The 26,096-nt window shown below is 37.6% G+C and overlaps 4 protein-coding genes across 9 annotated transcripts in view; 2 read left to right on the forward strand and 2 right to left on the reverse strand.

Annotated features, from left to right (window-relative positions):
• The first annotated feature begins 2,167 nt into the window (after nucleotides 1-2,167).
• Nucleotides 2,168-5,229, forward strand: gskip (gsk3b interacting protein). Its single transcript, XM_066670450.1, has 3 exons — nucleotides 2,168-2,324; nucleotides 3,087-3,332; nucleotides 3,462-5,229. Exons 1-3 carry the CDS (start codon nucleotides 2,286-2,288, stop codon nucleotides 3,618-3,620), a joined length of 444 nt encoding a protein of 147 aa, XP_066526547.1. The 5' UTR covers nucleotides 2,168-2,285; the 3' UTR covers nucleotides 3,621-5,229.
• A 159-nt stretch (nucleotides 5,230-5,388) lies between these two features.
• On the reverse strand, nucleotides 5,389-8,382 carry LOC136696218 (NPC intracellular cholesterol transporter 2-like). Of its 3 annotated transcripts, none has more exons than XM_066670421.1 (5): nucleotides 8,251-8,382; nucleotides 7,782-7,885; nucleotides 6,955-7,062; nucleotides 6,603-6,775; nucleotides 5,389-6,481 (listed from the first exon to the last, which is right to left on the reverse strand). In XM_066670421.1, the coding sequence occupies exons 2-5, from the start codon at nucleotides 7,861-7,863 to the stop codon at nucleotides 6,395-6,397; spliced, it is 450 nt and encodes a 149-aa protein (XP_066526518.1). In that variant the 5' UTR covers nucleotides 7,864-7,885; nucleotides 8,251-8,382; the 3' UTR covers nucleotides 5,389-6,394. The 3 variants fall into 3 exon arrangements, with proteins under 3 accessions (XP_066526518.1, XP_066526525.1, XP_066526533.1); XM_066670428.1 differs by having other exon boundaries at nucleotides 8,270-8,296; XM_066670436.1 differs by lacking the exon at nucleotides 8,251-8,382 and adding an exon at nucleotides 8,026-8,172.
• A 1,326-nt stretch (nucleotides 8,383-9,708) lies between these two features.
• On the forward strand, nucleotides 9,709-15,064 carry isca2 (iron-sulfur cluster assembly 2). Its single transcript, XM_066670410.1, has 4 exons — nucleotides 9,709-9,833; nucleotides 12,301-12,469; nucleotides 12,620-12,735; nucleotides 13,999-15,064. The coding sequence occupies exons 1-4, from the start codon at nucleotides 9,715-9,717 to the stop codon at nucleotides 14,171-14,173; spliced, it is 579 nt and encodes a 192-aa protein (XP_066526507.1). The 5' UTR covers nucleotides 9,709-9,714; the 3' UTR covers nucleotides 14,174-15,064.
• A 1,844-nt stretch (nucleotides 15,065-16,908) lies between these two features.
• The window catches only part of eml5 (EMAP like 5), a 75,746-nt gene continuing 66,558 nt past the window's right edge, over nucleotides 16,909-26,096 (reverse strand). For 3 of the 4 annotated variants that reach the window (XM_066670481.1, XM_066670472.1, XM_066670462.1), the window contains 9 exons: nucleotides 25,134-25,291; nucleotides 24,723-24,837; nucleotides 22,305-22,493; nucleotides 21,949-22,121; nucleotides 21,317-21,479; nucleotides 20,905-21,008; nucleotides 20,403-20,556; nucleotides 19,405-19,505; nucleotides 16,909-18,189 (listed from right to left, as the gene is read on the reverse strand). In XM_066670481.1, coding sequence (XP_066526578.1) covers nucleotides 18,153-18,189; nucleotides 19,405-19,505; nucleotides 20,403-20,556; nucleotides 20,905-21,008; nucleotides 21,317-21,479; nucleotides 21,949-22,121; nucleotides 22,305-22,493; nucleotides 24,723-24,837; nucleotides 25,134-25,291 — 1,194 coding nt within the window. In that variant the 3' untranslated portion in view covers nucleotides 16,909-18,152. Of the gene's footprint in view, nucleotides 18,190-19,404; nucleotides 19,506-20,402; nucleotides 20,557-20,904; nucleotides 21,009-21,316; nucleotides 21,480-21,948; nucleotides 22,122-22,304; nucleotides 22,494-24,722; nucleotides 24,838-25,133; nucleotides 25,292-26,096 lie in introns of those variants that run through there. The other variant, XR_010802597.1, reaches the window with a different exon arrangement.

Consider the following 26,096-nt stretch of genomic DNA (forward strand, 5'->3'; position numbering starts at 1 on the left):
CTAAAGCTGAACAACTTGTATATAATAGTGCAGGCTCAGGTAGTTGTGTGTTTTCCCTCTTCCAGAATCTAAGGATATGTGTTGCTGGTGTGAGCGGGTGTCAAGTTGTGGCATTCTGAATGGCATCCTGCCCAAACCTGATGATTCAGGGAAACCCAGCCTCATGTTTATACAATAAAGAGGAATTTTATATTTGTGTTTGGCATACATGATGTAAAATGTGTTGCAAAAACTATTAAACAAAAGGACTTAAGTTTGTTTAATTAAATACAGCTACACTGTAAAAAAAAAAAAATGTAAAATATACAGTAAAAAACTGGCAGCTGTGGTTGCCAGAATTTCACTGTAAAATATATGGTCACGTTTTCTGCAATCATAAATACATTTAAGGACTGTTTTGTTTACAGTACTTTTCTGTTAAAAAAATATACACCATAAAAACATAGTATTTACATAAAAATAACAAAGAAACATTGTTTTGCCATAAAAGTAACATGTAAATTGTGTGACAAATGAGAGAATGGCGACTGAGATATAGCCATATTTAGATATAATTTTCTCATAAAGTCATACTGAATACCTACTGATTTGGGTTTCTCAAAAAATTCCCAAAATACCTAAACCATTCCACTGTCATTAAACAGAGGGACCTCTGGGCTCTTTGGCCTCAAGCATATGTTTAAAATATGTGATGATCACCATAAGACTTCAAATGTGACATTCTAGTTTTTTTAAACCAAGAAGAAATATAGGCGCAAGCAGCAATTCATGGGGTCCAAACATTTATATTTGCTGCAAGAAGCCCAATGCGTCAGCAAATGACCTTTCCTGAGACAAAAGCCACACTTTAGGGTTACATGTTGTAGTGTTTTAAAGGTGGTCCTTGTCTCTGTGGAGATGAAGTGCGAGGAGTAGGTGTGGGCCTCTGTAAGACAGTGTGTGTGTGTGGAGGAGTGTGAGGGGTAGTTGTGGGCCCCTGTCAGACTGTGTGTATGGAGGAGTGTGAGGGGTAGTTGTGGGTCAGACAGTGACAGTGGGTCAGACAGTGTGTGTGTGTGTGTGTGTGAGAAGGAGTGTGGTGGGTAGTTGTGGGTTCCTATCAGACAGTGTATGTGTGTGTAGGAGTGGGAGAGGAAGGAGGGATGGGCTGACCATTGAAGACCAGGGTGAAAGTGAGCAATCTATGCAGAGCAAGAGGTCAGCATATGACCTTTCCTGATATAGAGGTTACATTTTAGGATATTTTCTGTAGTGCTTTTAAAGGTGGTGTTCTGTTGTCTCTGTGGAGTTTGAAACAGAGGTGTGGATGTGAGCCAGACAGAGTGTGTGTGTGTAGGAGTGTGAGAAGGAGGGGTAGTTGTGGGCCCCTGGCAGTGTGAGTGTGTGTGTGTGTGTGTGTGTGTGTAGAAGTGGGAGAGGGAAGGGTGATGGGCTGATGAGAGCATAACAGACTGTGTGCTTTGAATGCACTGGTGATTTAACCCACAGATATTTCAGTGTGAACTCATCCCTGGATAATAACCCAATATGGACATATGTGGTCTCAGGAGAATCTTAACAACCTGAACTTTAATAATTACCAAAACTATGTTGAACTTTAATAATTGTGTGACTTCCAGACTCTTTATAAACTGCTGTGTATACAGTTGATATCCAAGAGGTCCCTCTGATTAATGACAGTGGAATGGTTTAGGCATTATGGGCATTTTTGAGAAATCCATATCAGTAGGTATTCAGTATGATTTTGTGAGAAAACTTTACAGTGAAATATTGCCAAAATCATACAGTTGATAGCCAAGAGGTTCCTCTGTTTAATGACAGTGGAATTGCTTTGGCCTCAAACTTATCAAAGTAGGAACCAGGTATTAATGTATTTATATTTGGTACAGTAAAAGTTAATCTGTACATCAGTTTTACCATTCAAAGCCAATTAACTGTTTGTATAATAGTACAATATACATAAATATATTAAATAATCAATGCGTGTTTTGCCTCTTTAAAGTGCTTTAAAACGGAAAATATTCATAATGACTTGTTCATTTTAGTATTCCATGTATTTAGAGATGTAATAAGAGACCCTTGCTTGACCCCAGTCCTAAAGCGTGGGAGTTAGGCTAAAGACGACGAATGATAAAACCCTTCCATCTCAGTAGCGGAGGCGCAAACCGGAAATAACTTTTCACACAGCACCTCATCCGGAACTTGGCCCCTACTGCTTGCGAGAAGAAGGCCCATCAGCGCAGGGACGACGCCACTGCTGATGATGAACACACCACACTAGGAGCATGAGGCGGAAGTGTTCCGCTGAACTACCCGCAGAGGAGGTTAGCGATTAATAATAATTTAATGCACATTTAACGCGTATGTGAAAAGGTAAAACCGGGTATGCGTGCTTTTCTTTGGTGTTTCACTGAGCTGTTGTTCCTCAGTTCTGTTCCTATCACTCTCAGCGGGAGTTAATGTTACATTTCACTTCAATCCTCTGTCATTCAGACGAGGACCAAGTTTATTTAATTACAAAATTCTAAAAGTACATTAATTATAACATTGCCCAGAATAACTTATACTTTGAGTTAAAAAACGTTATTTAAATTAAAACAATAAAAATAGGTAATAGTAGTTTTAAAGCCACTTGTAAATGGATTTTACCATAAACCAATGCATAAACTATAAAACTATAAACTATTCCTAAAACAAAATACGTCCCCATGGATTTGTTCTAAGCCGTGAAGTTTGCTTCCGATATTCGAATTTCTGTTCCACCTTTAAATGGCGCAGCAGGACGACCAGAAAACAAGCTGCCACCCCATTTAAGGTGGAAAGGAATCTTGCTAAAACACGATGTTGCTTATTGTTGTCCCCTGGCTTTTTATCGGCGTAAATGTGGGTCACTTAGTCATCATTTCAATGCCGTTGTGTGTTTTGTGGAAGTATCGTTTTGTCCGTTGAGTTTGTCCCCGTTAGCATAGGCTAAACTCGATTACGTCAGATTAGTCTGGAAACTTCGCCTCTGCTTCTTCACGGAAGCCCCCGCAGTCCATTAAACCGAGAGAGCGGCGACACTAACCGCCTGGCGCTGTGTTTAGGGGATGGAAGTGGACTGTTCGCCGGAGGAACTGTCCAAGTCCTCGTACGAAGATCACAGTGCGGATCTCGGAGGAGTGAAAGACATGAGGCTGGAGGCCGAGGCGGTGGTGAACGACGTGCTGTTCGCTGTGACTGACATGTTTGTGTCTCAGACCCTGAATAACGCCCTGGACGTGGCGTATATTAACGTAGAGACGAGGGAAGGAAACCGCTACTGCCTTGAGCTCACCGAGGCGGGGTTAAGGGTGAGTACTTGCAGAAATGTTAAACTGCAGTTAGGTGTTACCTCCTGTTAGCTGCTCTGTTGGCTACATTCTGTAAACTAAACTGTTTATTTCAGTGTATCTCGAGCCTGTGTCCGTCTGCGGTTTCAGGTGGTGGGCTACGCCTTTGATCAGGTCGATGAGGGACTGGACACTCACTATCATGAGACTGTTTACTCTCTGCTGGACTCCCTCAGCCCTGGATACAGAGAAGCGTTTGGAAATGCCCTGCTACAGCGACTGGAGAGGCTCAAACAAAATGGACAATGAAGAATTCAGCCCCCAAAGCCTGGGCAGAATTTTTCAGTGCAGAACAATATAAGATAACCACATAACTTGAGCCCAAAGTAAAGCCCTGAGAAACATTCCCATTGGACAGTACTAAGCTTAAGTTATGTGGCTAAAATCAGAAATTCTGCTTTGTGAAATACTGTCAAGGGTTTGACTATTTTGAAAGCTCTTTGCTAGCTTAATGGTTATGCTGCAATTCAGTGCACCAGTCAGCTTAAAGCATCAGTGGTACCATTTCCTGTCAGTAAGACCTCATTGCTTGGTTTTACTTCTGTGTTTTAACAAATCCTCTCGATGAAATGCCAGTTACGTGTACAGTTACTTGGCAGTGTTTTTACTGGGTTTTAGGGAGAAAGGTGAGTTATATTTCAAGTCTAGTGTCAAGATTGAAATTCAGTGTCACTCCCTGCAGTTATTCGAGAGCTGGATAAGCAGCAGGACTGAACATGACCACTTCAAAGGAAATCAACATTTGCTCAGTCTGCTGACATTGTATCTACAAATTAAGGCCCAAGTGTGTTATACTGCTGCGAGTTTCTCTATTTTTGAGTAAACTGGACCTGTAAGGCTTCTTATTGTTGGTAACCGACTGATTCCCTGGAAAAAAAATGTGTAGTCCAGGATGTGGCTTATTTCCTTTTAGGGAAACTGGCCCTTAGAATCTTTACTGTGATCTAGGAAAACAGGCCCACTAACACCTTTTAGGAGTGGACTTTTATTTTTGGAAAATAGAATGCATCCTGTACATTATTTTCTCTTACTTTATTCTTTGTAGCACCATTTCATACTACAAAAGTACATGCCTGCTGGACAGTTTTATCAGAGACCTCAGTTTTGGTATTATTTTAAACTGATCATTCTTTACAGAGTGGAAAAAGTCCAGCTATTCAGTGATTCATCACTTTAATAGAGGCCTGAGATAAAATCTTTGTTTGAATTTTGCTGGGATATATAAAACCTCTTTAGCATTTTACACCACTTTTTAAATTGGCAACAAAAAACTCATTTATTTGCATTAACCAGTTCAAAACTTATGGATTAGTGTTTTCTTTTTAGAATATTTTTAAATGCTTGTTTATTCTTTTAAGCTGCACACTGACCTTTGCTCTGGGTCATGTGCTATTCATGTTGCACAAAAACACACGTACGGAAAGAAAGTAGTCATTATCTGCACTGTTTGAAAGGGCTACAAAACCATAAGGTAACATTCCATTATTTTTGTTCATAATTTGAATTTCAGATAAAGGACAAAGTGGTGCAAACTTTGATATCAAAAGTTGTTTCCCTGTTTTTATGACCCTGTTGAAATTCAACCTGAATTTGTAATAATTTCATATTGTGTACAGCTGTTGAGGTAGTTGATAATGTGCTGCTTTGCCTGAATAGGGCAGATCTACAGACTAAGACCACTTGTCTGGGCAAATTCTCCTTAAACCAAATGAATCCATTTTGAACATGCCTCCAATTATTGAAGGGAGTTTGTTCAGAAAGCCTTGACAAGAATACTGACCGTTTGTGTAAGAAATGATTGGACTTAAATGTTATGCTGCCTCTTAAATGGTTGCTTGTTTCCATTTAATAAAAGCACATGTTTTTGTTGCATACAGAGTACACTTATTTACCCATTAATTGTGTCTTAAGCAAAGTATGTTTATGTCGAGGAACCATTTATTCACCTTCTGTAACAACTTCATCTTGATTAGGGATGCTCTGTGTCTTGAGCCTACCAGCAAACATTTGCCTTAACACACCCCAAACCAAACCTCAGCTGAACAAAAACACCTCATGCTTTCACTGGCCAGTAGGCTCACTGTGACCTATTAATCTTTAATCAACCCATTTACAAAACAAAGCACTAAAGATGGCATCATTGAGCTTCAGTTTTTTTTAATGCATTTGACAGTAGACTCTTAGATATACTGTTGGATTTGTATAGAACAGATTTGATATTTTTCAACCAAAACAGTAAATTTTACATTCCTATTGCATTTTGGCTGCTGAAGTAGCCTTAGTTCTTTTCATTAAAGCATTTTATTTAAAAACAAATCATGGGGGTATATTATAGCAACAATTTTCCATTTAAATCAACAGCCATGGTCAGATACATGTGTGATGATGGTGCAACAAATATTTTAATGTACACTGAACAGATTAAACAGTCTGCTCATGCAAAGGTAGTTTACTCCAACACTTTGGAGATCTGTGATATTTACGCCAGGTGTGCACACAAGTGATAGAATTTAATTTCAGACAACGGTAACATGCCCTGGACTTTAACCCTTAGAGCACAGGAAAAAAAAAACAAATATTCACTTAAACAGGCCTGCAGAACAGACTGGATTTTGCTCACTTTTTCAAACAGGCAAGTAGACTCAGAGTATTGTGTAATACCTTTAAAAAAAAAAAAAAAGTTTTAATTTAAATGTAACGTGTACATAAAAATCTGTTAGGAAATTCAGATCACCACTCTAGCCACACAGCAGCCAAGTGGAAGCATTATACAAGAATGTTACAATTAACACTGAAGATTCATGAATCTAATTCACAGAATTTCACACAGATTATACCCATTTTAATAATGTATGATTACAGTAAATTAAGAATAAGTATCAAAAAAAAAAAAGATAAAAATAAGTTTAACTCAAAAGTGAGTTAAGGGGGGGTGGAGGGGGAAAAAAGTGTAAACATAAAAAGTATTAGTTTCCAATCTAAAGCAGCTTTTTAGCATCCATGTCTGTGGAGTCTGAAGGTCCTCAGCTCACAATCTGAACAGGGAACTTTACACAAAACAAATCTTTGCTGGAGTCATCCTTTAGTTCCCACTCTACCACCAGTCTTATCTAAAAACAAATAAGTAAAAACATAGGCGGAAATTACTGCACCCATCAAATAACTGCAGATATGCAGTATTAACAGACTAAAGGAAAACAAAACAAACAAGTATCTAAGAAAATGACTTACTGAGGGGTATTCTGTCTTGACTGGAAGCGCATTGATATAATTGTAACTTTTCTGCTCCTGAATGGGGCACTGGATTCCAGACTTGCAGCCATCATCAACAGGGATGGGGAAAGGCACAGGGACACCAGAGATCACTCCATGAACCACAGCTTTGCTCGTCTGACTCCCAACCCCTTTAAAAAAAAAAAAAAAAAAAAAAAAAAGTCTACAATTTATTAGAGCTAATTAAAATCTGCCAACAAATGTGACTTCTGTGGGGGTATCAGCAAACTCCACTGAGACACATCACATTTATTGGAGTTAAGTGCAAGTTTTTTTTTTTATAATTTTTTTAAATTGTAAAATTAATCACCACTGCTGAACGTCACATTTACAGCATAGCTCTGTCCCTTGTGAAGCTGGCATGGCTGAGTTGGGCAGGGTTTAATTTCAACCTGGGCCACCTTTCCAACCTCTGAGCCTGTTGAGAGTAAACCAACATACATAGAGGTACTGCAACAACAACGACAACCCTTGGCCACATTCCCATTACAAAAAACAGGCACCAGAGTGTGATCTGGTGGCATTAATACAAGCATATCATTTTACACAATATAATCACATGTTGCTAAACAAAGTAAATACAAGTAATTCCAACCTTACCACTATCATGGATTATCAAGTAAGAAAATCTGAAGGTTGCTTCCTGCTCTGAAGCCACAAGGTTAAAGAATGACTGTGTCAGCTAAAATATTGGGTGACTACTAATATTCCATGACAGGTCCATTACTCAACTTCTGCATAAAAATAATGAATCAATATTTCAGACACTACTGTGTTAATTTGGAAACTGCTTTGTGTAAATTAGAGTACAGGCATGTTTATTAAAATCAAACCATATATCTGCGTGAGGGAGAAAAAAAAAAAAAAAAAAAAAAAAAAAAAGTTTAATTTCTGAGAGGAAAACCACCAAACTCCAGAAATAAAAGGAATGTTTCAAGCAAAACCTTCCCATGTTACTCTGCCAAAAATGGTATAATCATACCATAATAATTATATAATATATATATATATATATATATATATATATATATATATATATATATATATATATATATATATAATATATATATAATTATATAAATCAAACCATAATAATTAATATGAATATAACCAGAGCAATGAAAGTGGTTCACTCACCACAGTCAGCAAATTTCACCGGCTCGCCATGAGTGAAGGCAAGGAGAGGAACCAAGAGAGCACAAACAAAGCGGAACTCCATGACTCTGGTGAATGTTCACTACCTGTAGAGATAGAAAAACACGCTCGAGTTTAAATACAGCCGTGGTTTTCATTTGAACAACCTTACAACTAATCTCTGAACAAAGCTCAAGGCCTTAAAACAACCCTGACTTTGTGTCACGACTGTGTACAGCTCACCCACCGCCTAAACCAGACTGAATGACTCTGCCCTCACCAAGTCCCGTCAACTCCACTCCCAGAACAAACGGGTTTTACGACTTTACCCGAACACAGCCGAAACACTTTCACTAGTAAATTGACAAAGGGAGTACCGCCCTTTATCCTTTAACCCGTCCTAAGTCTTATGTGAAAACTATACTTGAATACACATATATAACAATACACAAGAAGTGACCCAAACACGCACCCTACTATCCGCAACTTACTCCCGTCCCTTCTCGGTCCTCTTTCCGTGTCACAAGGCTAAGTCCGCCCTCCTGCTTTTCGTCACAAGAACACGGCCTCGTGACGCATGCGATAGAGTTTTCAACCAATAGGAGAGTACTTCGCCAGAGTCTGCGGCCAATAGAATCGCAATCTGTTGGAAAAGATAAAAAAACAGACCCTAGTAGTTGCCAAGTATTTCTAAAATCTTTATTTGTTAGGGAACCAATCCCTTTACCCCGTCAATTTATGAGTGTTCAGAGCCGAATTCGTAATACGTTTTTCAGAATTTTAAATATATAAAAATAGATTAAAACATAGCTCATTTGTATTTTTGCAAATAGACAATAACGATTTTATATTTTTAAAATAAATATATATTAAACATTCCTTGATATATTTAGAAAATTATTTAACATTAATAAATGATTTAACATTAATATATCTAAAAATAAATTGTATAAGTGTTTGCTCCTAATGTCTCTGTTATTAAAACATTGCAGAAATTACAGTTCATGATGATTAACACCATCTTGCAGACATGGTAATGTAAAATCATAACTCAGGAAACAGGTGAATATGCACAGCTTTATGGACGTTTAACTCAAAATAAAACATTGAAAAAGAACAGTTATCATTGTTAGCTAATCTCAGCATTTAAAGAAAGGGATGTTCAATTTACACAGAAATATGTTTTGTGTAAAAACATCTGACAGAGGTAGTCTCAAGCAATTTCTGAGAACACCTTCTCAGAGACAGAGACAAAATGTTGACACCTAGACAAGACTATTGAATTAAAGTGGCATTAAAGATAACATCTATGACTGTGGGGAAATGATGTTCTCCCTGATTTGGTTACATTCAGTTCTTTTTTACATTCATGTCTTTTGAGGTGAAACATATGAAGGAGAAAAACAACTGTTGTTTGTGCATGGCTAACATGTAAATTGCCTGTACGTATTTATTCACTGTTTGCTTTACCAGAGAAACTCAATTTTTACTGATGTTGTTAAAGTTTGTAGCATTGATTATTTTCATGCAGTTAGTGCTTTTCCAAATTTAGAGCCAGTTCCATCTACAGCAACAATAAGTAAGTTTGACCAACCTATTGAGCAGGAATAGAACAATATTCTCATCCTGATTCACACTTTTAAAAACCTCCAGATGATGTTTCTCTGCCTACCATGGGCAGAGAGGGAGATCCTAGCATATAGTCTTTTTTTACTATAATCTTGAATATCATCTTTAATATACAGAGCTTTTAAATGTAAACAAACCAGAGATTGTAAACATTAACTTTATGTGTTCTATATAAAATTGTAATTAATCCTGGTATTATAACAATGACTGTTTATAGACCTGTTTTTGACAGTTAGTGATTTCTCAAGCTAAATCCAATTCTAGATTCTCTAATCCAGTGTTATACTGTTTTTTTTCTCAGCAAGTAATGCAATTGAGTAAATTTATCCCAACCTGGCAACCCGTTCCCAGACTGTTGTGGAAGATGTCACTCGCAAGAGGAGTCATAACAAGCGCCTCCAGAAGTAAAGTATGGACGGTTATAAAGTACGTATTGGCTTGAATGTGAGTGAATAAATCGCCCGACTGTGAGTTGGAGTAAGACACGGGGCGAGCAACGCTCTTCTCAGGACGCTTTGTGTTTTAAAAACAAAACTGAGTCGCCGCTCTGAGCTGTTAACATTAGCTTAGCGACCCACTGCTAACCTTAGTAAAGAAGAGTCAAGGGCAAGAGCAGAGGCATTAAACCTGCTCAGTGTAGATTAAAACACAAACATGCACTAATGGTATAGGAATATCATAAATATAATATGTAAACATTATTAGATATTGCCAAAATAAGTCAGAGTCGAAGTACTGTCTGATTAAAAGCCTCCACATAATTTTAAACTGACTTAAACGCTAAATATTCTCAGACAATGGGCACTGAATTATTTATTTATATTAAAAAAACATTGTCTAAGTGCACAGTTCTTTAATTAAAGGCACAAAAGTCTGTATTAAGATCTTCAAACCTTATAAAATTTCTGCATATTTGTCATTTAAATGTAACGATTTTAAACAAAACCAAACGAATAAACAGCACCAAACAAGGAAACATTGACCGTTAATGTTCAAAACTAATGTTTGACTGTAAGTTCAAATACACACTGTGAGGTTTGTCTAAGCTATAGCTACAGTCATGTGAAGAGTTTGCACACCCATGATAATCTTTGTACTTTTGAACATATTTAAACATATAAACATTTGCGCTTCATTTGAACAGTACTGAGAGATGGAGCTTATAAAGCTAAACAAATAAATTATTTATAAACATAAGTTGTAAAATGGTGTTCTCACCTTGTCTGCGTGGGTTTCCTCCGGGTGCTCCGGTTTCCTCCCACAGTCCAAAAACACATGCTGGTAGGTGGATTGGCAACTCAAAAGTGTCCCTTGTGAGTGAATGCGTGAATGCGTGAGTGTGTGTTGCCCTGTGAAGGACTGGCGCCCCCTCCAGGGTGTATTCCCGCCTTGTGCCCAATGATTCCAGGTAGGCTCTGGACCCACCGCGACTCTGAACTGGATAAGCGCTTACAGATAATGAATGAAAGAATGAAAGTTATAAAATGTAATGAACAAAAATGTACATTTCTTGTGAGGAAAAAGTTAGGGCATCCTGTGCCCTAATAAATCCTCTTTTGGCTGAAATAACCTCAATAAGATGTTTCCTGTAACCATCTACCAGTCTCCAACAACGACTGGGAAATGGTTTTTCCCATTCCTCCATGCAGTATTCTTTCAGCTGTGTGATAATTGAGGGTTTCTTGAATGCACAGATCACCCCACAGCATCTCAGTAGGATTAAGATCCAGGCTCTGATTTGGCCATTTCAGAACTTTCCATTTTTTACTTTTGAGCCATTCCTTGTAATTTTACTGGAATGCTTTGGCTTATGGTCATGTTGCATGGTCCATATCCACTTCGGCTTCAGTTTTTTGACAGATAGTCTCACATTTTCCTTATGCAACCTCTGATACATTGAATAAGTCATAGTAGATTCTATGATGGAGAGCTTGCCAGTCCCTGCTGCAGCAAAGAAGCCCCAAACCATGACATTTCCACCTCCCTGCTTCACGGTTGATATGGGGTTCTTGTGCTCAAATGCTGTGCTGGTCGTCTTCTGTTTTTGCCCAAATAATTCAGCTTTGGATTCATCTGTCCAAAGTTCCAGAAGTCCTGGTCTTTGTCTATGTGCTTTCTGGCAAAATTTAGTCTTGCCCTGATGCCTTTGTGTCAGCAAGGGTTTCCTCCTTGTGCAGTCGTTTCCTGATGGTAGATGCATATACCTTGACATCAAATGTGGCAAGAGCCACTTGTAGGTCTCGTGATGACATTTTGGGATTGTTGGAGACTTCTTTATGCATCTTGCAGTCTGCTCTTGGACTGAACTTGTTAGGATGGCCTAACCTGGCAGTGTTGGCAGGTGGTTTAAATGTTCTCCACTTTTTACATCCATTCCCAGACTCATATACATCCATAACCTTCTTTCTGAAGGCCTCAGAGATCTCTTTAGAGATTTGCCAAGGGTAAATCAATGCCTGAGGTTTATATAAGAGCCTCCTCCAATGTTCTCTTTAATGGTCTAATAATTTGCAGCTGATGTGGTGCATCTGATTCTAAATATAGACATTTTAAACGGTAATAAATGGAGGGGTGTCTTAACTTTTTCCTCACAAGAAATGTACGATTTTGTTCATTAAATTTAATAACTTGTTTTTATAAGTAATTTCTTTAGTATTATTTGTCTAGTTACATAAGCTCTATCTCTCAATATTGTTCAAATGAAGCTCACATGTCCATATATTTAAACATGTTCAAAAAGACAAAGGTTTTCATGGGGTGTCCTAACTTTTTCACATGACTGTGTGTCATATTTAAGCTAGTTGTTGAACCAGAGTGTCTTAGTGTCTCATTGCTGTTCATTTGTTGATTATGTTTCGACTAGTTTACTTACAGTTTGCACTTTCCGTTTTAGTGCATCCACTGCGAAAGTGATTTCAGGTTCTTGGCCTGTGAAAGCAATGAATGGGCCTCAGATTCCCCCTCTCATCTCCACAATGAGGTTCAGCCAAAGCTCTGCACAGGAGATACAAACAACAAGTCCAGCAGATGATAAAATACATCTCACTCAGTCCTGTGTTAAGGTTTGTAAATTCTCATACCTATACCAGGATGAAAACTGAGTTTGTTTGTGTGTGTTTATTTCTACAATTTATGTAATAGAGACTCCAGTTGTGGATTAACTAAAAAAAAACATATCACACTTTTAAATAAGACTTCTAATTTCTGTGCAGAGGCTCAGTGAAATTATGGGTAAAGGTGAGTATCTGAGGATCCATGTGGAAGGTGGAGGTTGCTCCGGTTTCCAGTACAAGTTCTCAGTGGACACTGTCAAACATGATGATGACAGGTAATGCAAAATAACACAGAGTGTTAGATGTAAAGCATAAGCATCTGGTTTGTTAATGTACTGAGCTCTGTGCATTTTTAAGGGACCATATTCAACATTCTTTTCCATATTAAGATATGACCCAAGATTTCCAAATGAGTAATTTTGGCAAAAAAGGGTAATTTGCTCAAAAACATTTATCTACAAAAATAGTAACTTTACAGGAGAAGGGAAAAAAAACTTAAATTTCACTGAAAGTCAATGTAAATAGATTTTATTTTAAGTTATTTTGGAGCATTTCTATTGGTCCATTCTTCCTGAATTTTTCACACAGTGTGATGGACAGTTGCTGTGTTCATATGATGTAGTAAACTAAAAACTGACAAAAATGGGGATACATGTTTTTGATTTGACAGTGACGATATGTAGAGCTCTCCATCCATTACATCAGTACCCTAACAGGTCTGGAATTTTTCCAATGTAAGTTATTGTAGAGAAATTTAATTTCCAAGCCATTTTATATTCATTTGTTCATCAGGATGTTTTTAACAGAATATACAGAGCAGGTGGGGTTTTCACTGGAAAAAAGCAAAAAAAAAAAAAAAAATAATGATTTGCATAAAACAAATGTGTTTATTATACACTGAATACTTTGTATGTACCCTCAATATTAATTTATGCTCCAGAATACCACAGAGCATGTTTGGGTGGTGGATCAATGCTGCAGTGACAATGATGTGGTGGTGGTGTGCTAGCGTGTGCTGCAGTTGCACTGATACAAGTGGATCAAAAAATGTATTGTTTTTAAACACTGTGTTCACTGACTTTCCACACACTCAGACACACTTTCTACATTGGTCCACCTTGTAGTTATCAAGTCAGAGACAGTAGCTCATGTGTGGCTTGTGTTGGTCATCCTCTAGTCCTACATCAATGGACACAGAATGCTGTTGACTGGATATTGTTGATCAGTTAACTATTCTCACTCCAGCAGAGACACTGAGGGCTTCCAAAACTCCAGCAGCACTCCTGTATCGGATCCACGTGAACCGACCCAACACACACTAACACACTACCACCATGTCAGCTCGGAAAATGATCCACCATCCAAATACCTGCTCTATGGTGGTCCAGTGAAAGTATGCAGAGAATGAGGTGGACTAAAGGCTATAACTGTAGAACTACAAAGTACTCTTGTATGGTCAGTGGATTTGATAAAATGGACAATGTGTGTAGAAACAAAGTAGGTGTTCCTAATTTCATGACTTGCCTTTGTCTTGGCAGAGTATTTGAGCAGAATGGTGTTGGGGTGATAGTAGACCAGGACAGTCTGGAGTTTGTGAAAGGAGCCACACTGGACTTCAGCCAGGAACTCATTCGTTCTTCCTTCCAAGTCCTTAAGAATCCCCAGGCAGAACATGGCTGCTCCTGCGGCAGCTCATTTTCTGTAAAAGTCTGAGAGCTGTCTCTACATCAGTGTTCAAATTCTCATTGCATTTAAACAGTGGTTCTCAATTTCAGATCCAGAAAATGTATGCATCCCTCACTTTTGTGTTGATAAAAAAATAAGCGGATCAGATGTTCTTCCATGTTCAAGTGAGGAACTGTGACACTGCATGTTTTTCCTTTATAATAATTTAATAGCAGAAGACAGTAGAATTTGTCATCATGTATGTTCTTGTAAATTGTACATAAATACATTTGTAAATACTCAATGTTTAATAAAGTGCTGGGAGGATGTCTTGTGTCTAGGTTTCTAGACTGGGAAATATCACATTATTCCTTACTGTAATGTGAAATGCAAAAGTAATTGTGCTGTCTAAAAATATTTTTAAAAAACCTGTTGACTTTACTGCTCTGGTTTTGCTGTTGATAATAATTATCGCCATGTTGTAAAGTACAAAAAAAATGTAAAAAGGATGTCAGTCCCTACTACTGGAATGTTTACTTGTAGATAGAAGACATTGTGGTGAGCAGTTGAAGAATCAACATCTTAGTCATTGTTTTAACTGATCAGCCTACTGCTACAGACACCAGAGGAATGTGCAATGTTACATCTAAAGAAAATTCTTCTTTGAGCTTTACTGTTACTCGAAAAGTTTAAGATTAAACACAGGCAACTCTTTTGTTTGACAGCCAATCAGGAAAAAGCTAATCAGAGTTGCAAAGTAATTAAAACATCTTTGGTTTCCTTTTTATTAGCTAGGAATTATTATTCCTTTACTATTACTATGTTAACTCTTCTTAAGTTTTGCATGTTATTTATTGATTTTTAAAGACTATTCTTTACTCCAATGTAATTACAACATAAAAGCATGGTGTGTTTACGTTGCTCTGCAACCAGCTAAAACACTAATGCTTCGTCTCAAATTGTAAAATAAAAGCATTTATCTCAGGCTTTAAAGAAACCACCTGTAAAACGAACAGCAATCATTTAAAATGAAATCTAGGATACAGATTCCAAATTGAAGGGTATCTCTGCAGGCCAGAGGCACATCCAAGTGGTAAATACAGCTCCAAGTGGGAGGTACAACCTAACCCTAACCTCTCACTTGCTGGTATAGGCCCTCTTACTGTGCATGTCTCACCTACTTGCTGGTCTCTCGCCTGCAGAGATATATACTCTTACTTGGAAATAGTGGAGTGTTGTCTGTCTTGTCGTTATAAAATGCTCAAGACAAAACTAATTTTGATTTGTTTTTCCCTTTCAAATTGGGAGTCAGATCTTAGCATCTTATTCACAATTTTCGTATTCAAACATTTAGTTACACTTTACATGGGTTAGTTTACCAGTCGTATTGGTGTTAATCTCCAGCTTCTTACTCGAACTCTCATTTAACTCAGGGCTAGTAATATCTGTCTGTTCACTTGCCCACTGTTTGCTGTTGTAATTGGCAGCCTGGTGGGTTTGGTCTGTAATGTGATTGAACAGAGGCTGGGATCACAGGGCAAAACTCCAATCGAGTTCTGCTCCAGAAGGGCACTAATCAAAGAGAATATTAAGGCTTCAGAGGTCTGAGAGACATCATTGCTTCAATTTAGCCTGTTTAATTAATCTCTGATGTCATATCCTAGTCATTTTAAGTTTATGTACAAATATTACAAATTGCACCTTTAAGTTCATGTATCCATATGGAATAAATTTGGTGCACTTTCTGACTATATTAGTATTATAATCTGTGAAGTACACCATGTAGTGAGTAGGACACTCTTTTCCCCACCTGGGTCCCCATTCTTCATAGTGAGCGTTTTCAGGTGAATATAACTTGTCTCTAAAATTCCTTCACCTCCTTATGCATTCTGTGACCAGATGATTGTCACAGAGTCAGCAAGCGCCTCCTGATGCTCCATGTTCAAAATATTTTTTACCCAACGTAATATACTTCAAGTCCCATTCATGTGAAAGAAAACAACGATCATAGAAAACGCCCATCAGCTATGCTGACATTCAGTCTGGTTTGCCTTAATACAGCCTTATTTCGTTGGCCATGTTTTTTTTTTTTTAAATTATTATTATTATTTTTTAAATGAGTGCAAGCCTCCAGACGCAACTTTCTTAATGCATGAGTCTCCACACATGCGTGCAGCTAATGTGCATGGACACAGGGCATTTAGAAGGACCCTAAAGGTGATTTGAAAGTTTGTAGACAGAAAGTTTCCAATCATTTCATTCAGTCCAACTGAAATGATTGAACAGAGTTTTTACAGTCTTGTAAAAACTTTTATTTATGTTGCAGGGGCAATTTTACTGATTGCTATGGGGATGTAAAAAGTGTTTTTACGAGCCATCACCCACTATGCCTTTAAACATCACTTAAACCAAGAGACGGAAAAATATCAAGCTACAATTTTGCTTTAGATAAAGGTAATGTGGGAAAATTTGGAACTGCAGAACAACTAAAAACAAGCCTTCCTGGTTATTTCTGTTAAAGACCCTCTCTAATGAAGATCAACTTTTTTAACCTTATGAACAGGTTGTGTTGTTCCCACGCCATACAAATCATTATGCAGCAGTCCAGAAACTCAAACGGCAGAAACTTAAGGAGCCAAACCTGTCAACTAGCTGGGATAATTTAAACTTGACTCTTTGGAAAAATAAATTAAAAGGTGGTCACTGACTTAACAGTTACTATGCATAAGATTATAAAATTATTTTAAGTATGACAATATCCAAGTAATCCTTAATGCATATTTTTTAATCAAAGTTGGCTTACGAAATCATTTCACAAAAATATACAAAAGAATGTCTTTACATTTGATATTTACATTGATATTAGAAAATCAAAATATGCAAGAATCACATCTTTAACTATTAATTAGTACGACAATAACTGAAACAGAAAACATTTTGCATGTTATATTCTCCATATTTCTCTGGAACACGCAGCCCAAATAACACCAGACCTGTTAATGGTAGAAACAAAACTCTATATTATGATATCGTTTAAAAAAGGCTTCAGCAGCACAGGAAATATGTGATTTTATAAGATGCAACAGTGCATCACAACACATCTTTGTTCCCCCTCTTTTATTTTAAAGGTTGTTCTCTAACACAAAATACAGAACATTCAGTTCTTACCTACACATACTCGCACAAAACTCATGGTTACTGCCCAAGCTAAAGATGCTACATATAAGGTTAGGAGAGCCACCTACTTCTGCAGAGGGTTCTGAGGTTTGATGAGTGAAAAAACATGTACAGGGCTGACATTAAAGACCACTGGAGAACCACAGTGAGCAGGTCAAGTTTACAGTGCATAGAATGCTTTGGCATGCTGACATCCAAGAATATAACACCTGTTACATTCAGGGAGAAGGCCACAGGAGTTCTGATCTTCAATGAAAAAAACATATCAACAAATCACACAAGAAATGTATGAAAATGTGGTAAACACAAAACATAAAAAAAAAAAAAAACAAGAATGTGAGAATACAAAATGGGAATTTTGTAAGTTTTGAGACCTACCTCAGTGAAGAACACTCAGTGGGTGCTTTAAGGCTAATCTTATTTTGCTTGCTACACATCTGTTAGTCTTTTAATTGGAAGTAAATCTTAGACACCTTGAGGAACATTGACACAGATGTATTTTAAAGACATTCCTTCTTCAAACATGAAAAAATTTGGGTATACATATATTTAAAATATCACTTCTGTCTCAACACGTTTTCACATCCTCACTGAGAGTGACAGAAGACAGTACAGTTTGTTTCAGGTGTTATAAATGAGGGGCCTTGAGGTTCACTGACAGATGCATGCACCTGGTGATGAAAAAGTCAAGGTTAGAGGCACCAGCTGTTCGCTCTTCCTCTCTTCATGCAGTGGAGATGCACTGGGCTCCTCTCTCTGGTCATGCTGAGACTGATGTAAAAGTCCAGGGAGTTTGTACTCCTCTGGGCCCTGAAATGTCCATGAGGCGTAGGCTGAGAATGGATGTGCATCAATGAGGAGCGTGGACACACTTCCATACAAACAAACTGTGGTGGAAGACAAAAGACACATTCCAGGTCAGAAAATTATTCTGACCTTAAAAAAAAACCTTTTATTGATACATTACTATTATGTTACAGGTCAACAGATTATCTCAGTAATAAAGAGATGCGTACTTCAGCATCCTGGCATGAGACAGCTGATTAAAGTGCTAAACAGAATTGCATGCAAAACTAGCAGATATATTCATGAGAAGAAGCTGAAGTATGCAGACTTGGCGGCTGAGGTGAGGCAACGCGGGTGGCAGGCACATGTAAGACCAGTGGAGATACGTGTTAGAGGATTTGTAGCCAAATCGGCCACATGCCTGCTTGTGCAGTTCATCATAAGGGGCTGGAAACTAAGGGCAGCTGAAAGGTCTAGTCAGTGGTTGTGGATAAGGAGAGCACAGATTACTTGGGGAAATGCACTATAGAGGTGCTATTGTGATTGTTGGTGATGTAGCATGTAAAGTTCACATGGAACTGGTGGAATTGAGCATGCATTAATGGTGCCAGTGGGGCTAGGTACAGCCTTAGCCTCCAGGGAGGCCAGTGTGGATTTACACTTGTTAATGGTAAAGGGTGAGGTAGGACTGTAAACTTGGCTCTGAGAGTGGGGTGGCTCTGGGATGCCAGACTTCACTGTTGAGCCTTCTGGAGGTGTTGTGGGCTTAATTCAGTGAAACACCAACGAGAAGAGGTGCCTGCCTGATGATCCCTGTGAAGAGCTAGTGACGGGATAGCCGGTTGCTGATCAGACCATAAACGGCCATAGCAACCTTAGTGTTGAGGTGTAGGATTCAACAGGAATTCTGGTGGCTGCAAGTAGGAAGAGTGTAGTAGGCCCTATGTGATGCTCTAATGGATTGTCATAGGATATTTTACATCTTATCTCGTGTATAATTATAATGACTCAGACTAACTTCACGTCCTAACTCCCTTTTTATACTTTCATCTCACCCATAGTGTTGCTCAGTGTTCAAACCATCACGAGACTCTTATGTCTGCTAATCTTTTATGGCTAAATATGCAGAAGTGCAACTAGTTCTTGCATAAACAAGAACAGAAAAAAGAGAAGTAAAACACAACAGTGTTGATAAGTACCTTATCAGGTTGTATAATGTAGACTAAAGAGCATAATGTGTTTACAATTTGAAACTAATGCATCTGTTAAACCTTTATAACAATGATTAACAAAACATGTATATTTAGTCCTTGTACCTTCTGTCATCTCCTCCAGCACTGATAACGAAGCGGTCCCCATTGGTGAATCGGATGTTAGTCACATGGGCCGAGTGTCCCAGAAAGCGCTTATGTTTGGCCTGTGAAAAAAAATGGAGCTGTTAAGAATCATCCCATTTACATTCATGTTGAAAGTATCTCTTGTAGAGTATCATCACACCTACAGGTTTACTACCCTCACAAATACTTGCTCTGTTAAATCAGAAGAAAGTTTAATATATTTTAATAAGTTTAATAATAAGTTTAATATAAAGTATATTTCTTCCCAACCTGCATCACCATGTGTACTTTCTAACTATATTTCTAGACCAGTGGTTCTCAGATTTTTAACATCAAGTACCACTTATTATTAAACCAAAACTTCCAAGTACCCTCTATGGATGTCTTGCTTGAATATTTGTAATTTGCATGCATTACATAAAATTATTCTAAAAGAATTACTGAAAATAGTACAAAGAATAAAAATAATTATGCCTAAACTGAACGTTTTAAACACAAATATACATTTATGAGAACATATACAATTTTGAGAACATAAGCATTTTGAGTGCAGCTCTCAGCACTTGTATCAATAAGTGTGAAGGAGTCTCTCTAATTTTGCTTCTAGATTTTTTTTTCTTCTGGGCTTAGGAATATTACAGGGGGTTAGTCTCGTTTTTTTTGTTGTTGTTGTTGTTTGTTTCCACTTTGACCTTTTTGCAATTACACACATTTGTCTCTAGCCTTTATTTACATTTAGTAATTTACATTCATCTTACATGTTCATTTTGGTGCTCTGTAGACCACCATTACAGGCTTACTGCGAAAATACATGACCCCATATTTTCACCACCATATTTCATTATGTTGTAAAGCTGTGTTATTATTTCATATTAGTCTGGTACACCAAATGAATCATTGTTGACAATCTCAGCAGACATTGAATTCCAAGCTTTTACACACACACATTTTTCAAGAAAATAATTGGGCATACTTACAAACTTCTCTGGACATGGAAAGTCGAACAGTTTTACCATTCCAAAGTCATCACCTGTGACGATATTGAGGCCAGAGTGGGAGACGCAGGCACATGTTACATCAGCTTTATCTGTGTTACGGGACCAGATCCCCACAACCTCATCCCCCAGCACACTACACACACAGACACAAAGTAATATAGAGAAGTTACTACTGTAGACAAATATCCATTATTCCTATACGATAATTAGATTCTGACTTCAAACACAGAAAACATGTTATAAACTCAAACTGAATTGACAACCAAGCTGCCTTGAGTTCCGAGTATAATACAATTAACTTAAAAGAAAAAAAATTCAAGGCTTTTTGCCTACACTGTTCAACTATCATATACAGGCCCATATACTGCTGAATTCTGTGAACAATTCAAAATAAAACATTGTAATTCTTGTAACAAAATCAGTGTGTGGAATTTGCAAAATCAACCTTTTGCTCTTAATTGAAATCAGAGTGATTCATTACCTTGTCCAGGTAGCCCAGGTAATTCTGTCTATGATAGCCTGCTCTGTGACTGGCTTTCCAGAAGGCACCTCATAAACTAGCCTTTTGTAAGCACCAGTGGACATCTACAAAGTTAAATGCAAAAAGAAAAAGGAAAACATACTATGAAATATGTCAAGAAAAAGGCATGTATTTCAGTTGAATAATTAATTACATGGTCAATACTGCACACAGATGCTCCTTGCATGCTAAACAACATGGTATGAATAAAAATATACTACATTTTAAGGCATTTGCTCAGTCAAATAATGGTCAAAACCTTTCTGCTTAAAACGTAAAGCAGAGACATCTGCTGGACACATTGAACTCATACCTTTGCTGTTAAAGGAGCAGTACTCCTAATTGTGTAATAAAAATAAAACACAACACATACCTGTATATAACAGCTGTCAGCAGAGAAGTCCATCTGAATGACAAAGCTGGGGATATCTCTGCAGCAGTTAATGCGGTTTAGTTGTGGTCCCAGTGTAAGGTCATAGAAATCCACAGCATTCTCACTTGAGCCGACAGCAAGGTAACGTGAATCTGGACTGAATCTGTCAAAGCATGGGGCACTGAGAACAACTTTTTAAAAGTATTTAGAGTGACAGCTGTGATGAGAAATGACTGATGTGTGGTGGGAAGACTGACAGCAAAACTGGCAGGACGTGCAACTCACTCAAGACAAGATTTTGTGTTTATGTGAAAGTGCAAGTATGTGGCTAAATGATACAAATCAAACAAATCGAGTATGAAAATAAGAATATTTTTTAAATAAAGAGGAAATGAGAACAGAGAAGAAAGCAAAAAAGTGAAAGTGCCAAAAAGCAGCATTTCTGCACATCATCCTCAGTCCTATGTACCTTAAATTTGAACTAAACAGAGGCTCGTTCTCAGTAGATGATAAAACAAACTGGTCTGAACAGGGCTGTGAAGGAAAAGTGCTGTATTGTCTTAACAAAAGACACTGTCTCTGAATGTTATACTGGTGAGAGGTATGACAGTGTTAAAAGCGTTGGATCTAACCTGATATCCTGAATGGCTGAGCGGCGATCTCTCTTCTTGCCCCATATCTTGAGTGAGGTGACAAGGAGAATGATAAACTCTCCATTTTTCATGCCAATGGCCACCATGTCACCCTCAGGACTGTAGCTGACTGTGCGTGCAGGGTGCCCAAGATTAACCTTATTCAGCATCTTCTGTTTTTGGCACATGACAGAACAACACTGCATCATCTTTATCACACAGTATATCAACATTTAGTAAATGGATTCAATTTTAGACCTGCTTTTAGGACTTGATATGCTCCCAGAAATAAAAGGGTTATACAATTATTACATTAAAAGTGTGACATAGATGCACTGTGTATGTGCTGTGCTCACCCTCTCTGGAATGTCCCACAGCCGCACCGTGCCGTCCTCTGCAGCAGACAGGAAGACGTCTCTAGTTGGATGAGCACCTAGACCCCAGATGGGGCCATCCATGTGGCCGTTTACTAAGATGTTACATGCGGCATTCTTCTCCCCTACCTCAATAATCTCAGCATTTCGAGTGCCTACCAGTATCTTTCCCTGAACAAGACAACAGAAAGTCAAATGACCAAAACATTAGCAAAGCAGGAAAATAGGAAGCAGGTTCAAATTTAAATGTATGAACTTACTCAAACAATCCATGAGACATGACTATGTTGTATTTACTACCATGGACTCCAATCAATCAATCAATCTATTTATCATCTCTACATTTTTACCTATCAATCTATTGATTGTCTGTGCATTCAGTCCTCACTCGAATAACTATGTACCACATGGTTTAGTTCCACAGTAATCGCTAGGTAATTTGTCCTAATATCATTAAGATCAGATTTACTGTGGTGCTTTGAAATTTAAAATGACTCAAACATTGTTATATTTAAAGAACAGGGATCTAGCCAAATCATATTGGCACAACACATATTTGTGGAAGGGTATCATGGCAGAAACAAAGATTCAGAAAAGGTAGTGATGCTCAGTATGCTACAAAAATGTCCCAATACAATTTATAAGGTCACTGGACTGCACCAATCCAACGTAAGAATGATTGTGTGCAAATGTTACTTTCATCCCAGGAGTGGTCAATCAACAATGATCAATCCCAGATCTATTTGTGTAATCATCCACAAGATCACAAAGAAGTCCAGGTCTACTTCTAAGCTATTAAAGTCCTCTCTTACATTACTACCAATTACAATAATAATTTTAAGGTTCATGAAACCATCATCAGGAGAAGACTGATAAACAACTGTGTGCATGGCAGATTTGCTAGAAGAAAGCCACTGCTCTCCAGTAAAAAAAAAACATTGCGGCCCATGCGCTGTTTGCTAAGGATAAAGTGAACAAACTAGAAGGATATTAGAAAAATGTTTTGTGGACAGATGGGATCAATAAAAATCATTGTGATTTAACTGGGAAGTGTTATGTATGCAAAAAAAAAACAACAAAACAAAACAAAAAACAAGAAATAAAGAATGATTTTCCATCACGGTAGAACCATGGTTTGGTGATATTTTTCTGCATCTGGGCCAGGGTAGTTTCCAATCATTAATGAAACAATGAAATTGGAATCACACCAAAAAACTGCAAAGGAAAGTCATTTATCCAATAGAACAATCCAAAAGAATTGTTGTTCATGCGAGTTCAACCACAGCCTAGGGCTGTGTCATATCCCATCATTCAAGACAATATTGTAATCCTTTATTAAACAATAAAAAATATATATCAATATCATGATCATTTGACTTGTTTACATAATGATGTAATGCAGTTACCCATAATATGACAAATATTGTTTACATGAATAATTTATGAACAGTGACAAGTACAATGGAGGATTTTGCTCCAAAAAAAGGGGAGTGACTTCAGTCATGTGAATGTGGTTTGGTTACAAAATATCATATACAAAAAACTATGTTATTATTAAACAAAATAAAGTAGCCTGTAAAAAAAAGTGGAAAACACAACAAATCTCTTTCAGCAGCTCAAGCAGGACACTTGGTTGACAATGAGGAAAATCAAAAATACTGTTAGAATAGTTCAACGGCCACTGAGTTCTAACTCAAGCAGATAAATTACACAGACTCAGTGTAGTAAATGTTTACAAATTTGTTTAACTTCTGAATACTTGAATCAGTTGTAGTAATATAAATCTTTTTAATAAATAAAAACATTTTATATTACTATTACATATATCAATTATTTAATTTGATATAATTAATATTTATAGAACATTTATTTTGTTGCAAATGTGTTTTTGAAATTAATAAAATTATTTTGTAATATCACCAAATATAATTATTGGCAAAACACCATGAAGTATTTTTATAATATTTTAGAGCCATATTGCCCACCCCTAAAGTAAACTGTAAAATATTTTTTAAAATGTTACTGAAAATACCTTGTTTAGCAATGGCATCAACAAAAGTGCATAATGTACCTGAGAAAACTATGTACTGTACTGTGGAACTGAGTGCCTGTCTGTGTTGGTGTGGTTCACCTATTGGCTGTGGTTATATGCATGTCTTGAACCTTGACTAACGTACTAGTGCATTGTTTAAGATACAGGATGCCCCACCTGCAGTGGCTAAAAAGGCAAACAACAACGGCAACAACACAAATAGGCATGTTGGTGAAATTAACTACTGTAACTTTAATCTACCATCAGAATTAATTTTAAAGATTTGCAATATTTAGTCTTTGTGCCCTAGATATTTTAAATACATGTGCAGACCTTCTATCCTCTGTAATACAGTGTGACTACTGTACCTTGCCTCTGCAGACAGAGCGGACACAGTCTATAATCTGGCCAGTCTCCAGCCTGAAGGCCCTGCAGCGCTTCAGCTCCTGATCCCACAGCTTGAGTGCACCACCCTCCTTAGACCTGCAGGGTGCAGAACACACACAGCACAACTCACATACACACACAAAGTATAGTTCAGAATATTACAAAACAGTATGCAAATAACCAGAGCTCTCAGACCTTTAGTTAGCATGCTATAGTAAAAAATTCAGTGTTGTACTTTTAATATCTAACTCAGCTAGACCTGACTTTGCTTTCCAAATCATTGTTTATATACTGGTGAGATATTTCCTTTATACAAATCTTCAGTGAACAATGATATGAACTTAAATATTGTCAGCATTCTGAATATGAACTGGAATAAATGGGATACTCACGGTCGCTCCTTGCCGCCTGTCACAATTAGGCCGTCTCTCAGCGTGGTATACATGGTGAAAACAGGACCAGTGTGTGCCTTAGCCACAATGCGCACTAGAATGTGGTCCTTCCATACACACACATCTCCACTAATGGTACCTGTAAATGTCAAGTTATTCTGAAAAGAAAACAAACCTGCACTAATCTAGTGACCTCTAAGAGAGATAACAGCACAGCAAGGCAAAGCACAGCTTTGATTTATAGTTAATTTATTGGCAATATCTCACATATTTGTTTATGATAGTTAGAAGCTACAATGAGACCTCTACAAAATGGCAAAAAGCAATAGCAGCGTGTTCTCATTACATCCAATACAGTGTAAAAGGGGAAAAATATGTAATGCGTTAACTGACTGGGTATCAGTTGTGCTAAGCCTGTTCAAATTGCAGTTGTTATATTATGTTTTACTGTACTCTGTTTACACCACTGTCATAGAAGTGCCATGACTGACATACCTGTGACATTAAGGCCAAGTTTTTGAAGCTAATAATTAGCAGAAATATTTGATGTGTGTTTGAGCTGCGTTTCACTATAACACAATTAATGAAGCAGCATATAAAAAGTGTCTTGAATTGAATGATACTAGAAGTATGCACAGAATAAACTGAGTGATATGAAAACAAAAGTAAGGTAGAATTCATTCATTCATTGTCTGCAACTGGACTGGTCAGTAGCCTACCCACAATCACTGGGCACAAGGCAGGAACACACCCTGGAGAGGGTGCCAGTCCTTCACAGGGCAACACACATTCATTCACATACTCACACCTATGGACACTTTTGAGTCGCCAATCCACCTACCAATATGCTGATATATACCATGCAAGAAATAAGCAGTAATGCAATGGCTGGGTATTCCTGCTTTAAAACTACAGTGTTCTAAAGACAATTTCTAAGGGGCAAATTTAGACAGACAGGGTTTC

This window comes from Hoplias malabaricus, chromosome 1 (genome assembly GCF_029633855.1).
Source record: "Hoplias malabaricus isolate fHopMal1 chromosome 1, fHopMal1.hap1, whole genome shotgun sequence".
NCBI lineage: Eukaryota > Metazoa > Chordata > Actinopteri > Characiformes > Erythrinidae > Hoplias > Hoplias malabaricus.